General features: G+C 38.1%; 1 protein-coding gene across 1 annotated transcript; it reads right to left on the reverse strand.

Moving 5' to 3' along the window:
• Positions 1–10: 10 nt before the first annotated feature.
• On the reverse strand, positions 11–13487 carry LOC129268085 (UPF0489 protein C5orf22 homolog). Its single transcript, XM_054905668.2, has 7 exons — positions 13406–13487; positions 11780–11925; positions 10339–10488; positions 7955–8936; positions 6866–7041; positions 4621–4842; positions 11–3097 (listed from the first exon to the last, which is right to left on the reverse strand). Exons 2-7 carry the CDS (start codon positions 11863–11865, stop codon positions 2977–2979), a joined length of 1737 nt encoding a protein of 578 aa, XP_054761643.2. The 5' UTR covers positions 11866–11925; positions 13406–13487; the 3' UTR covers positions 11–2976.
• Between the last annotated feature and the right edge of the window lie 1401 nt (positions 13488–14888).

A 14888-nucleotide genomic window follows, 5' to 3' on the forward strand; every position in this document is an offset into this window, starting at 1 on the left:
TTATACATGACAACAGTTTTTAAAGACTTTCTGTATTTATTTTCTTGAACATGTACAAGGTATTAAACAACACAGCAGTGTTTGTTTTGCTCGCATTCAACTGCATCCATAATAGTGCTTCATCATAAAGCTGTTCGTAAATTTATACACACAACTTTCCCAGGACAGGTGACCATTTCTTGGCTAATATTACTCTAAATTAAAGGGGAATGAAACCTTTGGAACAAGCGAGCTTGTGTGGAAACAGAAAAATCACAAATTAAGTTCAAAGAAAGTTTGAGAAAATTCAGAAAAAAATTAGAAAGTTATGAGCATTTGAATATTGAGATCACTAAATGCTATGGAGATTCTCCAATTGGCAATGCGACAAAGATGTGTGATGTCACATGTGAACAACTTTCCCTTTGATGGACTATAAAATGCCCCCAAAATGTCTCTTTTTGCTCTGTCTTATGGTTATACAAATTCTTGATTCATATTGTATTCTTTGAAAATCTGTTTTACATGCCCTCATATAGAAAGAATGCATGATCTACTGATAGATGTGATAAAAGAGGCAGTTTAAGTGAAATATAATAATTATAGATATACAAAAGTAATGGCAAAGTTGTTCACAGGTGACATCACACATCTTTGTCACATTGCCAACGGGAGGATCTACATTACAATAATGATCTAAATTTCAAATGCTCATAACTTTCTTATTATTTATTCAATTTTTCTCAAACTTTCGTTGATCTGTTTCTTTGATTTTTCTGTTTTCACAAAAGCTATCTTGTTCCAAAGGTTTCATTTTCCTTTAACTACAGTTGAAATCAAATAACAAGCATGTAAATCTTAAGTTCGACATGATCACAGTTTCACAAGGGATACATTAATTGAAATGCACCCCATTGGCCCGAATTCACAAAGGTGGTTTTGAAAACCCACAGCTGAATCCATGGTTTATGCAGATTTTCTGTATAAATTACGCTTAATTTAGCGCGTATCGGGCTAGTGTATAAAAAATGTCCAATGCTAATGCTGGCTTTTGTCACAGTGCGCCAATTTGACTAGATACGCTATTTTATTCATGAGTCCACTGTTTTAAGAGTGGACTCATTAATTCAAAACAGTGGACTCATTAATGACAAAGCGTACTTAACCATGGCAACAGGCGTCAATTTGGACATTTTTTAAAATATACACGGTAAATAAGCGTAATTTATACAGGAAATCTGCATAAACCATGGACTCATCCATGGGTTTTCAAAACCACCTTTGTGAATTCGGGCCATTATGTTAAAGACATTGTTAGGATATCTCATTCAGCACACAAGAAAGGGTCATCAGTCATGTATAAGGGCATGCATAAAGCCATGCCTAACATACTGTACAAACAACTTTACAAAACATAACTCTACCTGTGTCAGTTAGCTTTAATAGCATCTACAGTAGCAAGGATAAGTATGATTTTCTTTCACAAATAATAATAATAGTTACATTTATGTAGCGCTTCATACGTTGGTTTCTAAGTGCTTTACATTGTAATTATTATTACCCCTGTCATAGGATCCATCACTGTTCCACAATAAAGTGCACCATCTCCACTCCCTGGGGAATATAGTGGCCAGGCAACCGTTTATTGGTGCACACATGCCAATCTATTCACATTGACTTTCACATCCTAACGGGTACCCAATTCAACACCTGGGTGTAGAGTGACAAATGTGGATAAGAGCCTTACCAAAGGACATTAGCACCGGGTGGGACTCAAACCCTTGAACCTTGGTTTAAGAGTCAAGTGACTGAACCACTACACCAAGACACCTCCACACACCACGACACCTCCAAATAGAGGAAGCATCTCTTGAAATAAAAGGTTTCCATTGTATTTTTAAAGTGCTTTTTATCCTAAATTTTGGCAGCCACACACGACATATGATGAGAAATCCGTAGCAAAGTATTAATACCATCCTGGCACAGTATGATGTGAATGGAAGTCATTACTCGTAAGTTCATCATTTCAATGACATCACAGTGAAAACCTGCTTTAGTAAAGTTCTACATGTTGATAAATACCACACATTAGGTTTTCCTTGAATTATTTTCTCCATTGAAACACATATAAAAATATATCGGGTCAATAAAGACCAACTACTCATAAAGTCCAGTCCCTAGCCTCGATTGGATCGTCTTTTATACAGGTTTGACTGAGAGCCATTTACCTATTGAAATATGTATAAAATAAAATAAAAATATGTCGGTAAATACCATTATCTAATTAAAGCCTCCCTTGGTAGTCTTTATATACAGGTTTAACTATAATGATATTCCCCCACTAAAATATGTGGAAAAAGAACCATCCCCCCATAAAGATCACCCACTCAAAGTCCAATTTTCTAGCAATCCATAGGTTTGACCAAACAGTATTTCCCCCACTGAAACATGTATAAAGGAAACCTGTTAATAGAGTCGACCTGCTCATAAAGACCAGATTTTAAGCCTCCCAAGGGCGGTCTTGAAATAAAAGTTTCACTATGTGGAACCTGTTCATAAAAACTCATGGCCCGTATTCTGAACTGGTTTAAAGTTGTGGTTTAACTATGAAAAGCCAATTGGAGCACAAATCCTTAACAGTACACATTCAAATTATTGACTCATATGACACCCAAATTGTTCATAATTGTCTGGGAATGATAACTGAAGTATTTTTCTTCATTATGAAAGCAAAAGGAAACATAATAGTAACCATAAGAAATATAAAATATAAACAGAATTTTTGAACTTTTGGCTCCCCATAATTTTAGCACAGAGTTAGACTGGTCTAAATTAAACCTGATTTCAGAATGCGGGCCAATGTGTTTAAGACCCCTTTCCTTCCCTCCCTTTATGTAGGTTTTGTTGTACTACAAGAACCTGTCCATACAGACCACTCATAAAGACTAATTTTCTAGCCAACATTGGGTGGGTCTTTATACACAGGTTTAAATTCAATCAATCTGCTTCATATTCTAAATGTATATCCAGCTTGTCATATATTGAGTGTAACATCTTGATAACCTTGTTTTGAATTCCATCAACCTGGTGTGCTGGGCAATAATCATCATGGGAGGACCTGAAACATATAAAAAAAAACAGTTTTATTATTATTATCATGATCATGATCATCACCATCATCATCATCATCATCAAAATCATCATCATCATCACCATCATAACCATCATCATCATCTTCATCACCATCATCATCATCATCATCATCACCATCGTCATCATCACCATCATCATCATCCTCATCATCATGATCACCATCATGATCATCACCATCATCATCAAAATCATCATCATCACCATCATCATCACCATCATCATCATCACCATCATCATCATCATCATCATCATCACCATCATCATCATCAATCATCATCATCACCATCATCATCACCATCATCATCATCACCATCATCATCATCAATCATCATCATCACCATCATCATCACCATCATCACCATCATCATCATCATCATCATCAATCATCATCATCACCATCATCATCACCATCATCATCATCATCACCATCATCATCATCACCATCACCATCATCATCATCAATCATCATCATCATCACCATCATCATCATCATCATCATCACCATCATCATCATCAATCATCATCATCATCATCATCAATCATCATCATCATCATCACCATCATCATCATCACCATCATCATCATCACCATCATCACCATCATCATCATCATCATCATCATCATCAATCATCATCATCATCATCATCACCATCATCACCATCATCATCATCATCATCATCAATCGTCAATCATCATCATCACCTTCATCATCATCATAATCATCACCACCACCATCATCATTATCATCACCATCATCATCATCATCACAATCATCATCATTATCACCACTACCACCACCACCATCATCATCATCACCATCATCATCACCATCAACATCATCATCATCATCAAAATCATCATCATCACCATCACCGTCTTCACCATCATCATCACCATCAACATCATCATCATCATCACCATCATCATCATCATCAAAATCATCATCATCACCATCACCGTCATCACCATCATCATCATCACCATCATCACCATCATCATCACCATCATCATCATCCAGTCGGCTTAATCAACATGTAACCAACAAATACAAACATTAGAATAAAGAGAGTCATATGGATACTAGGAAAAGAAAAAGCTTAACTAAATAACTATAACCCATAGGTCTTCCTTTCCAATCCATGTAACTTGACCTAAAAAATATACCGGAAAGTGTGAATTATGTAGTTGACATAGTTGAAGGATAGAATGAAATATAACCCCAAAAAGGAAAAAAAATGAAGAAAAGAAGAACAGTGTCATCCTGGGTACAAGTAGGGCACACTTGTGTACCTAAAACATTATGGACATTACACATTACACATTCCACAGCTCAGTGGAATTAAAAAAGTTTGAAATGGCCATTTTTCAGATAATATTCAAACCCTTCCAAAATCCTGTTGGATGATGTAGTATTAGGTCCAAAAATGCAAAGTGCATTGAATTTTATGATATTCATGTTAGAAATGAGAAAAAAAAAAGTTAACTGACCTTGATATAGTGACCATAGTAGGTGCCGGCAACTTTTCTAGAAGTTCTCTTGTTGTCGTTATTAAGCTATCGATCTCCTCGTTGGAGCTGACATGGTGAGGGAGTTCACCGTGATCATCGCACGTCAGCCCAGCCATATGAACCATCTCTGGGTCCAGGCATTCTGGTTCGATGTCGGGCGTCGACTGAAGAAATTTGACCAGTTCAGTAATCTTGATGAATCTATTTATAACAAGGAGCATGAAAAATAATATCTGGTTGAGAAATATACAAGCTCAAAGTGCTAATATTTCACAGCTGAGTGGAATTATCTCAAAGAAAAAAAACTTAGGTTTGGAATGCTATTTTTCAATTCTGTGGACACAATTTTTACAAACAAAAGAATCTGGTCAATGAGAATATCAGGGATGGTTCCAGGATTTTCCAAAAGGGGGGGGCACATTTTTCGGAGGAAAAAAAAAGAAAAGAAAGGTTTTTAACCCCAAAATTAAGGCTATGTCGTACCAGAAAAAATTTGACAAGCAAAAAAAAAAGAAAAAAGGCCTTTACTTTCAAGAGGGGGCACACCTCTGTTTAAATGGCATTACATACAAATTTCAATTTTGCTTCTCAAAAGGGGGGGGGGGGCATGGGCCGGCTGTGGAGAATACCAAGAGAGACTTATAACAGATGGTCTTTTCTGGACAGGTCCCTGAAATATAGCAAAACCTGTACACAAAGACTTCCAAAGGGAGGTTAGAAAATTGGTCTTTATGATATATCATTTCTTTACGCTCTAGTACCTCCTCAAGACCTCTCCGTTCATCGCCTACGATGCAGTTAACTCCTGGACCTCGAACCTCTACAAAGTAGAATAAGCTACCATCTTACATTCATAATGCCAAGTCTGTGAATCAGTTCAAAACCCTACTCAAAACCTACCTGTTTACTAGATGATTCACAGTTGTGGGTCGGTCAATAGGAGGTGCACACCAGTTTTTAAATTTGATTATTTGTATAGTTGCATTAGTGTGTCATTTTCCCCTGCCACATTTTATTCTTTTTTCTTTTCTTTAATCCGAAGTACAAACCATAAACAGAACACAGTGCGCTTAGAAACACCAGTATGTATTATTATTATGAGCAGGTGGACTTTATGGGCAGATTCTTTTAATTGTTACAATGGGAATATTATTCAAGTGGACCCTTGAAAATTTGACTGTCAAACCTTCAAAACAGAAAGATTAGATACACCAAAAGTGAAGTGGAAGACAATTATCTGAATTACAATAATCAAATCGGTCTTACAGAGGGGACAACTTATTTCGTGACTAGTATCTACATACGACTTGTTTGAACTAAAAATCCTATGTGAAAAGTTCCATGATACCTACATGTTAATTACAAGTACAATAAAAAAAAAAGCTACAATTTTAATGGCACCTGATCAAAGAAGTTTTACATAGGAAACCTTTTCTGTGAAATAGAACAAAGTGTAGGGCTATTACAGGGTTCCCACAGAAATTTGAAACCAGAATTCCATGACTTTTTCATGACTTAATTGCTGCTTTCCATGACTTCCCGGGAGTTATGTAGAATTTGGGATGTCACAAAACTGGGAAAAATGGAAATCATGAACACCAATTACAATTGCAGAGTATGATCACAGAGTATGAGAGTTGCGAGACACGACAAACTGGAAAGCTGCCATAGCCAAGAGGTAAATGCAATTCCATGACTTTTCTGTGAATTCCACAAATTTTCCAAATTTCCTGACTTTCCATGACCACAAATTTTTCCAGGATTTCTATGACTGTGGTAACCCTGTATTAAAAATCAATCAAAGCCCGCCCATTGAAGGCTATATCGTGGCTGGGCTAATAAAAGATTGTATCTCAAAATTTAAATATTTTGATGACCGCTCAGAATATGCTAGATCTTAGAGTTATAACATGGGAAGCAACTTTCTTTTGCCTTGAAAGAGTTCTTCACAGGTATAAAGAGACTGTTCTCAGACAATATGAGACTGCCACCATTGCTATATTTTTATAATACAGCCTTTTCTAAGCTGCCCTCAAAATATGTGAACTTGCATGCCCTGTGACTGGCGCATTTATTGGCCTTGGAATTTTTTTTTTTTAATTGTTCCCATTTGTGCTGTATATATCAATGTACCCCATGAAACAAGTGGCATGCTCTAAAAATATTGAACTCTAATTCCTGATTAGTAATAAGCAGCAAGAATCAAGCAGAATTGTGCACCTACGTTTCCCTATCACCAAGCGAAGCATCATAATCATCACCATTGAATGCAGCCTTCAGCCCAGCAGACAGTTCGCTGATCTGCTTGGCTCTCTTCTTCTGACAGGCTTTCAGTGCTGGAACAGATTCATCTGTGGGAGTAGCGAATCGATACAGCTCATCCATCAGATTGTATTGCTCCTTCATCAAAAAGGAACAAAATGAATAAATCTAAAGGAGTGCAAACTCTCCTAAAGAGATCAACAAGTGGGTCTTCACGCAAAGACTAGCACATACAAAACTTGCTGTTTAGAGGGCCTTCAGTACACAAGACATTAATAGGCTGCACATTCAGACCCTTAACTCGAGTGAAGGGTTTGCACAGCAGACTAGGATGGGGTAAGGGGGGTGGTTACAAGTTATTTTGAGTACGTGCTGCTAGGAGTGACTTTAAAGATCTGTAAGACATGGATTGCTCTTTCATAAAAAAAATCCTTTGATATCGGTCCCCTTTTCATTAAAAAGATCTTTAGACATGAGTCAATTTTTCACAAAAATAGGTTTCTTATGATTTATTTCATTCCTCCCTTTTCTCCCTCTTGGTTTGGGTTATAATATTCATGGGTCTTACTTTCATTTAAAAAAAATCCTTAGACATGAGTGCTTATATAATTACAGCAAAACGACACCTGTATGTGGGTATAGGTTTGGCGTCCTGATCAGGCTCAGCTGCACTACCCTGTTGCACTATTATCTGAGTACCCCCCATATAAGATGATGATGATGATGCACAGCATTTGTATAGCACCATATATCTGTCAAAGACATTCAAAGGTGCATTTTTGGAGGAGCCAGCCAATCTGGGTCGCCTAGAAGGGCGCGCACACAGAACTGTGACCCGCAGGTCTCTCCTCCCTCATATAAATTTATTTGAACCTCCTCCAACAGAAACAAAAATTGATAGAAGTTCAACTAAAAAGGACATGTTGGAAATTCTTTTAAAATCTTGCATTGAATGTAATAGAGTAATAAATTTGATTAAATTTTATTAAATCCTTCACTTAATGCTGATAAATTTTTATACAAAATCAAGTCAGGGAAAAGAGGTTATTACCTTCGTGTACATCTGTTTGAATGGGTTCCTCGTAGAGAAGAAATCTAAATCAATGTCTAAAATGAACCTTCCACTGAACTCTGAATAGTCTCTCATAACAGTGTCACATGTGCCAGATGACGGAGCACGCGATCTTTGGTCTTGTCCTCTCCCCAAATTGGCAACACCTGTACCAGTCTCAATGAAATTTGGAGTTATTTCGCTACTATTGCACTGGTGAGTGTTATCTCTAGTTTGCTGGTCATTACTATCAATACTGCACAGGTTACTCCTGTCTGCTGATTTATCTATCACAGGTTCAGAGTGCCTTTCATTCAAATTGGCAACACTCTCATCATGTTTATTACAGTTTCTTATTTCAGCCCTGCTTGATATTTGCTGAGTTGGGCAACTTGTTTGAGCACTTATGTCTTGTTCATTGTTATAAGAGGAAGATGCCATTTTGTCTGACTTCATAGCATCTTTGTCGGATTCAACATCATTGCGATCAGGTCTGTCATTTGATGAAGCGTTCCCACTCTCCAAAGACGTTCTTCCAAGTAATTGAACATTGTTTTGACTACACGGATCGTTCCCATTCTCCAAAGACATTCTTTGCGTTTCAACCTTGTTCTGAACAAGTCCTGCAGTGGATGAATCGCTTTCATCATCATGAAACGTCCTACTTTCACTCTCAGCATTGTTCAGATCAATTGATGCACCTCTGTGACTCTCAAGTAACATTCTCTTTTGTGTTTCAACACCAGCATGAATACTGCCTTCCTTAACTCTTAAATGCATGTCCTTATCATCTTTCTCCCTGCTCAAGAATGATTTACATCTTGACTCCATACACACCGATGGGGAAATGGTAAATTCTCTGCTCCTCAGACACTCTGTTTCCATGGTAACAACATCAATAACCGCATCTTTTCCATTCTCCATGTCTTCTTGAGGAGCGAAAAGGAGGTCACTGACGAAGTAACTATCCGGCCAGTTGACTCTGGAGTGAAGTATGAAGAAAGGAAGGGGAATAGGAATGCAATTGAGTTTAAATTGTATCTACACATACATGTAGATCATTTGTTATGGCTTTTTCAAGTAATTTGCGCAATCTTGTTGTTTACATAATCTATTACATTGTGATGTTCTGTGGTTTTTAATCATGTTTAATTGCATTTGATTGTCATGCGCAATCAACCATACTGATCCTACTGTATAATTGACCACCACGCTTTTTGTGTTGGGTTCCTGACAGATACAACAAACAGGGGGAAAAGGTTTTAATATCAATGGGTGATTTCAAGTCCGGTGTTGGACTTGGTGTTGAAATTTTGATTGCTTCCCCTTGCTCCAAAACTTACTCAGAGTTTGTAAAACTGATCCAGATCACATTATTGACATCTCAACAACTAGTGAAAGACTTTTCGGGACCATCTTCATTTTATGTTTGGTGTTATAATCGTGTAAAAATTGACCTAACACCAACACCAAAAGGTCAACACTGAACTTGAAATCACCCAATGATGCCAGCATCAACACATCAATTAAATCAGTGTTATGTAAAACAAAGAAAGAGTACATGTATGTACAAAATCAATAGATGATATGGTGAAGTATTATAGTCTGATATAGCGTAATTTCTATTGTTTCGTCTACGATCTTCCCCTTCTCTTCTTCTGATAGGAGAAGGGTGATGCAAAGCCCTCTCTTGCCAGTATTTTGTCATTCAATTTCAACCATGAGGGCATTCGAGACGGGACTCACCACCTGGTCCCAGCCCTCACAGTTTTCTTTGTCCAACTTATCTGTAGAGCAATGCAATCAAAAACATGTGAACCATACCATTTAAACACTCTGGCCCGTATTCTGAAGTCGGGTTTAACTTAAACTCAGCTTTAAAGTTGTGGTATAAATATGGACAGCCAACTGTTAAATACATCACTAACAGTAGAGATATAATATTTCACCTCATTTGGCTCCAAAATCATTCATAATTGTGTAGGAAGTATAAATAGATTATTGTCTGCATCATCGATGAATCAGGAAAGAGACAGTAAACAAAAGAAACATAGAACTTAATAAAAATTTTGACACATTTGGCTTCCCATAATTTTAGCACAGAGCTAGACCATGGTCTAAGTTAAACCTGACTTTAGAATACAGACGTCTGTAAAACTATTGTAGAGAACCGGAACTTTAAAAAGGTTGCTATTGCATATTTCTTTACAGCACTGCTCTTTCATCCTAATTTAGAGATTTTTGTCACAATTAGAGCTACAACGCAACTTTAGACCCGAGTCTAAGTCAAAATATTCAGAATATGGGCCATTATGTTGTAGATGATAACTATTCTAGTCTTAAATTATCCAACAGGGCTTCCATACTACCACTACCAAACTAACCTTAATTTCCCAGATGACCTGTCCTTCCCGACTTTGACCTTCCGTGACCCCTCAGAAAGTTGATCCGCCCACGGAGGTTTGACCCAGGTCACATGACCTAGATGACCTGCATAGATGGCTGGCATGATCCAGTTCTCAATGCTGAGGACACTGGAATTCAGAAATTGTAGTCTTGTTAAAAGAAGGGGATTTTTCTTTAGGTCTAAACTTAACTAAACTAAACTTTACTGAACTTAAGAAAAACAATACTTATTAATTTAGATTTCGAGGTTGCTGCTACTTAGGAGAAACCTATTTGCATTCGACTGCAAATTTGTAACCGATAACTCAATTGCAACTTTATCAATTTACTTTATACAGATCATTAACCATGTTTTGCAATTAATACTAGAATAGACGACCTGCATGTGATTAATTTTATAAGATACAAAATTAATAATAATGATAATATGCAACAATTATAAAGAGCTTAATATAAATTTTCTAAGCACTGCATACTATTACCCTGGCTTTAGCACGGTTACCCTGATCGGGCGTTCAAGCATTCAAGGAAATTTTCCCTACAGGGTACCCATTTTCTACACCTGGGTGGAGAGTGGCAAATGTAGATAAATGCCTTGCCAAAGGGTGGGAGTGCTGCAGTGGGATTTGAACCCCGGACCTTGTGGTTCAAATTCCTATCCACTGAGCCCTCTCTTCCTTTCCTTTTCCTTCTTAATATTAGTTTAAAACAAGGATATCCCCATCCTGCAGAGCTGGTTCCCTAGGATAATTAAAGGGATGGTTCGGGCTGAAAATATTTATAGCTTAATAAATAGAGTAGAGTTCACTGAGCAAAATGCCGAAAATTTCATCAAAATCGGATAACAAATAACAAATTTATTGAATTTTAAAGTTTAGCAATATTTTGTGAAAACAGTCGTCATGAATATTCATTATGTGGGCTGATGATGTCACATCCCCACTTGTTCTTTTGTATTTTATTATATGAAATCAGATTTATTCAATTTTTTTCCTCCAAGAGCTAGAAAAATTGGATTGACAACTGATTTAGTGCATTAGGTATTCATTGCTGCAACTTATTTCATTATAAGGGAGACATATTATTCACACAAGTATGAAATAATGAAAACAAATTATGGTTTTATGTAATAACATACATGTAAGAAAACGGAAAGTGGGGATGTGACAACATCAGCCCACCTAATGAATATTCATGACGACTGTTTTCACAAAATATTGCTCAACTTTAAACTTCAATAACTTTATTATTTGTTATCCGATTTTGATGAAATTTTTGGCATTTTGCTCAGTGAAAATATCAGATTTTGATGAAATTTTCGGCATTTTGCTCAGTGAATTCTACTCTATGTCTTAAGATATAAATATTTTCAGCCCGGACTGTCCCTGTATGCAACTTGGGTTCCTAGATGATACTCACTCGAATAACTGATGCTTATCAAAGATGATATCTGCAGGCATGTTGGTGTCTATCTGTAGATCTGGGTGAGAGTCGAAGTGCAGCATCGCTATCCCTTCGAATGGTAGATGCCGTGAAGCAATCGCTCGGTAGATTGGCTCAAGGACCTGATGGCGAATGATTATAAACAAAAGATCATATTACCTTGGTAATGCAATATTATTTATAAAAATATGTTTTTAATTTCTTCACCCGTTGTTAATTTCTTTATTCTGCATATGTGACCTACCACCCCAAAACCACCAATGAGTTACCAGGTAAGGTTCTCTCTAAATAGCCAAAATAGTAATTTTGTCTCAAAAACCAAAAATTACAAAAAATAGCTTATCTGAAAGAGCAATGCTTCTTCTTCATACTGTGAAAATTTGAAGTCGTTAAGTTGAATAAATGAAAAGATAAAAGGGTTTCTTGGAGAATACTTTTTCAGACTGCTTGGAAGTTTCACTGAGATTACACAGTATGCATTTCCCATGCTTGAGTGAACCCAAACTTAAAACCTTGTTTTCTCCTTATTTTTTAAGCTTTTGCTGAATTTCCTCTGCACTCAATCAAGTACTTGTAATGGTTATTGTTGGTCAATTTTAACATATACTGTATATTTTTAAAGCCTAGGAAATGAATTTTTAAGCACAATAAACATCTCAATATTCATTTTGGTTGACTTATTGTTGGTTTTGGGGTGTCGGGTCACATATATCCTTTCTTCCTTCATTCAAAATCATGAATCATTATTCATTCATTCATTTATCAATCCATTCAATTCAATCCCATAATGCAACAGCATACTCAAGGTAGGGTCTAACAAGGGAAGTGTATAGCTTTTGATGGAGGGGGCACAATAGTAGAAATTCCTCTTAATGAAGTTCAACACCCTTGTTGCTTTTGTCGTAGCATGTTGTGTTTGTTTGTTCCAGCGGAGGTCGCGCTGGAGCTGGATTCCCAAGTACTGGACGTTCTCTTTTTCTTCCAGTCTGATTCCCATCATTGTGTATTTGGTAGGGTCAGGCTTCGATCTACCTTTGCGGAATGCATGTTGATTGTCTGCAATGATGTTGAACTTACTCAAATGACTCATCACCTGACACAGGTATACAGTTAGCGGGATCAGTGGTAGCTCCTTTCTTGAAGATGGGGCATATCATTGCTCTTCTCCAATCAAGGGGGAGGGTACCAGTATCCAAGGATTGTTGAAAGATGAAGTTTGGAGCAAGAAATGACATGCTTCGACACATTTTCTTCTGATAAGCACAAAAAGTTTTGATGGTTTAGACAGCTGTCAGTGTCAGTTACTATCAAATGTTGTTTCTTAATGTGTCTTGCTACCCAAAACTCCCATCCGTGGGACAAACGTTCCGCCGCTCCCTCACAAAATCATAATTCCGCGAAATCTACTGGATTCTATCATCCCAATGTTGGCAGCTCTGCAATATAGGTGCCAGCTTGTAGGCTGCTAATTTCAAAGCCTGGTTTTTCATCTCATCTGGCCCTATTGCCTTGGTGACCTTAATGGAGGTATAGCGGTCACTACTTTCAATAGACCACTAGGTGTGGCACTTAAAACTAAATATAAGAGGAAAAGGCTCCTACCAATATTTTACTGGAGAGATTCCTCAGTTCTGGTGTATATCAGTCAAGATCAGCTTCAAGTCTTCCAGCATCTAGAGTGGTATATCGCCCTCTGTTGGTAGCAGACCTGGATGGGGGTGGGGTGACTCCCCCCCCCCCCCCCCGTTCTATGAGATTCGGTCCCACGAGTTTCCAACCCCCATAGACGCCGTCCGAATCCAGAAAACAGCAAGCAGGGGGAGGAAAAAATCGTCCCCTCCCCTAGGCACACCAGCAAAGAGACATTGTCTCCAGGCTGAGGCATGGGCTGACACAAGTCCATTGGGTATAACAAATACTCCCAGCAGTACGCAAAAGCTTGAAAATGCACTGCATTTCGTAAATCTACCCACATGTTACTAAAAGTATCCAAATATATGTTGCTACTCGCAACATGTCCCCTTTTTCACTTTTTTTTTCACAACGCCTTTTGAAGATTATAAAAAAGTGTTTTACCCGTATTTCAATGTCCCACATCTGTAACCTATAATTCAGTAAAATAATCTACTACCAGTAATTTTCTTTAACACAAATTCCTTCCTATAATAAAACGACAACTGCAAAACTGTCAAAAACGCTAGGCACAACTGTGCAACACTTTTCGAACTTTAAACGTTACAAACCAATTATAACACCCAACAACTTAGCTACTATATACATCAGAGGTAGAATATTTATGTTCCTTGTCTCCCTTGGGTTCTTACACACCAAACCAAAACATATAAAAATACAAAAGTATATAAAAATCCATATCCCTGGAGAGTCCCCCTCCCCAAAAGCTCCACTTCCCCATAGCAGTGGACTGCCCGCGGGCCCTCCCCTGTCAAGGCACCCTCTTACCAGGGCTGTGCAGTACATTGCATTCCCTTTCGGTTGGAGGACTGGCTCACCAGTGTCCAACCTAGGTCCCCCAGGTGCAGGAAGGGGGCGTCAGCGCTGCCATTGCGCGGAAAGGGCCATTTGAAAACACTCCCCTCCAGAAAGTGAACCCTTTGACAATAGATGGCCTAAATAAAAAAAGGAAACAAAGACAAAAGAAGAAAACAAAGAGACACAGAGAGGAAGCGACTCAACTGGTCTCCTCTCGCCATACAGAAAGAAGGCCCCACATAACACAGAATCCAAGGATCCTCCAATTTCTCCTTGCTAAGCCCCATAGAGCACCAGGTGGTTAACCCTAGCCTGCTCCATGAGGGTAAAGAAGTTCACCCGCCGGGCTGAGGGGACACACTCGCCCACCTCCCCAATATACGCAGGGGTCATGACTTTGACACCCTCGATAAGGAGATAAGGAGAATCAGTCTCCAGCAGCATCCTATCCAGAGGGACCCTCCTCAAGGCATCTATCTACTCCCCGGTGAAATGATTTACCTCGGAGCCGAAGCTGAAGTAGGTGTTGGGGAAAGTTTTTCCCCAAGCCTCCACCTCCTGAGTTCCAAGGGTGCAGCATTGGATATGTATCCTC

Source organism: Lytechinus pictus, chromosome 9, assembly GCF_037042905.1.
Source record: "Lytechinus pictus isolate F3 Inbred chromosome 9, Lp3.0, whole genome shotgun sequence".
In the NCBI taxonomy this organism is placed as follows: Eukaryota; Metazoa; Echinodermata; class Echinoidea; order Temnopleuroida; family Toxopneustidae; genus Lytechinus; species Lytechinus pictus.

What these genes read in the sequence shown, in the direction of transcription:
- LOC129268085 (XM_054905668.2), bottom strand. Translation starts at nt 11,865, where the DNA reads ATGCTGCACTTCGACTCTCACCCAGATCTACAGATAGACACCAACATG. An exon ending in TCAAACAGATGTACACGAAG is followed by an intron (nt 7,042 to 7,954) that starts GTAATAACCTCT and finishes TTTTTGATGAAG; the next exon opens with GAGCAATACAATCTGATGGA. An exon ending in ACTATGGTCACTATATCAAG is followed by an intron (nt 3,098 to 4,620) that starts GTCAGTTAACTT and finishes TATATGTTTCAG; the next exon opens with GTCCTCCCATGATGATTATT.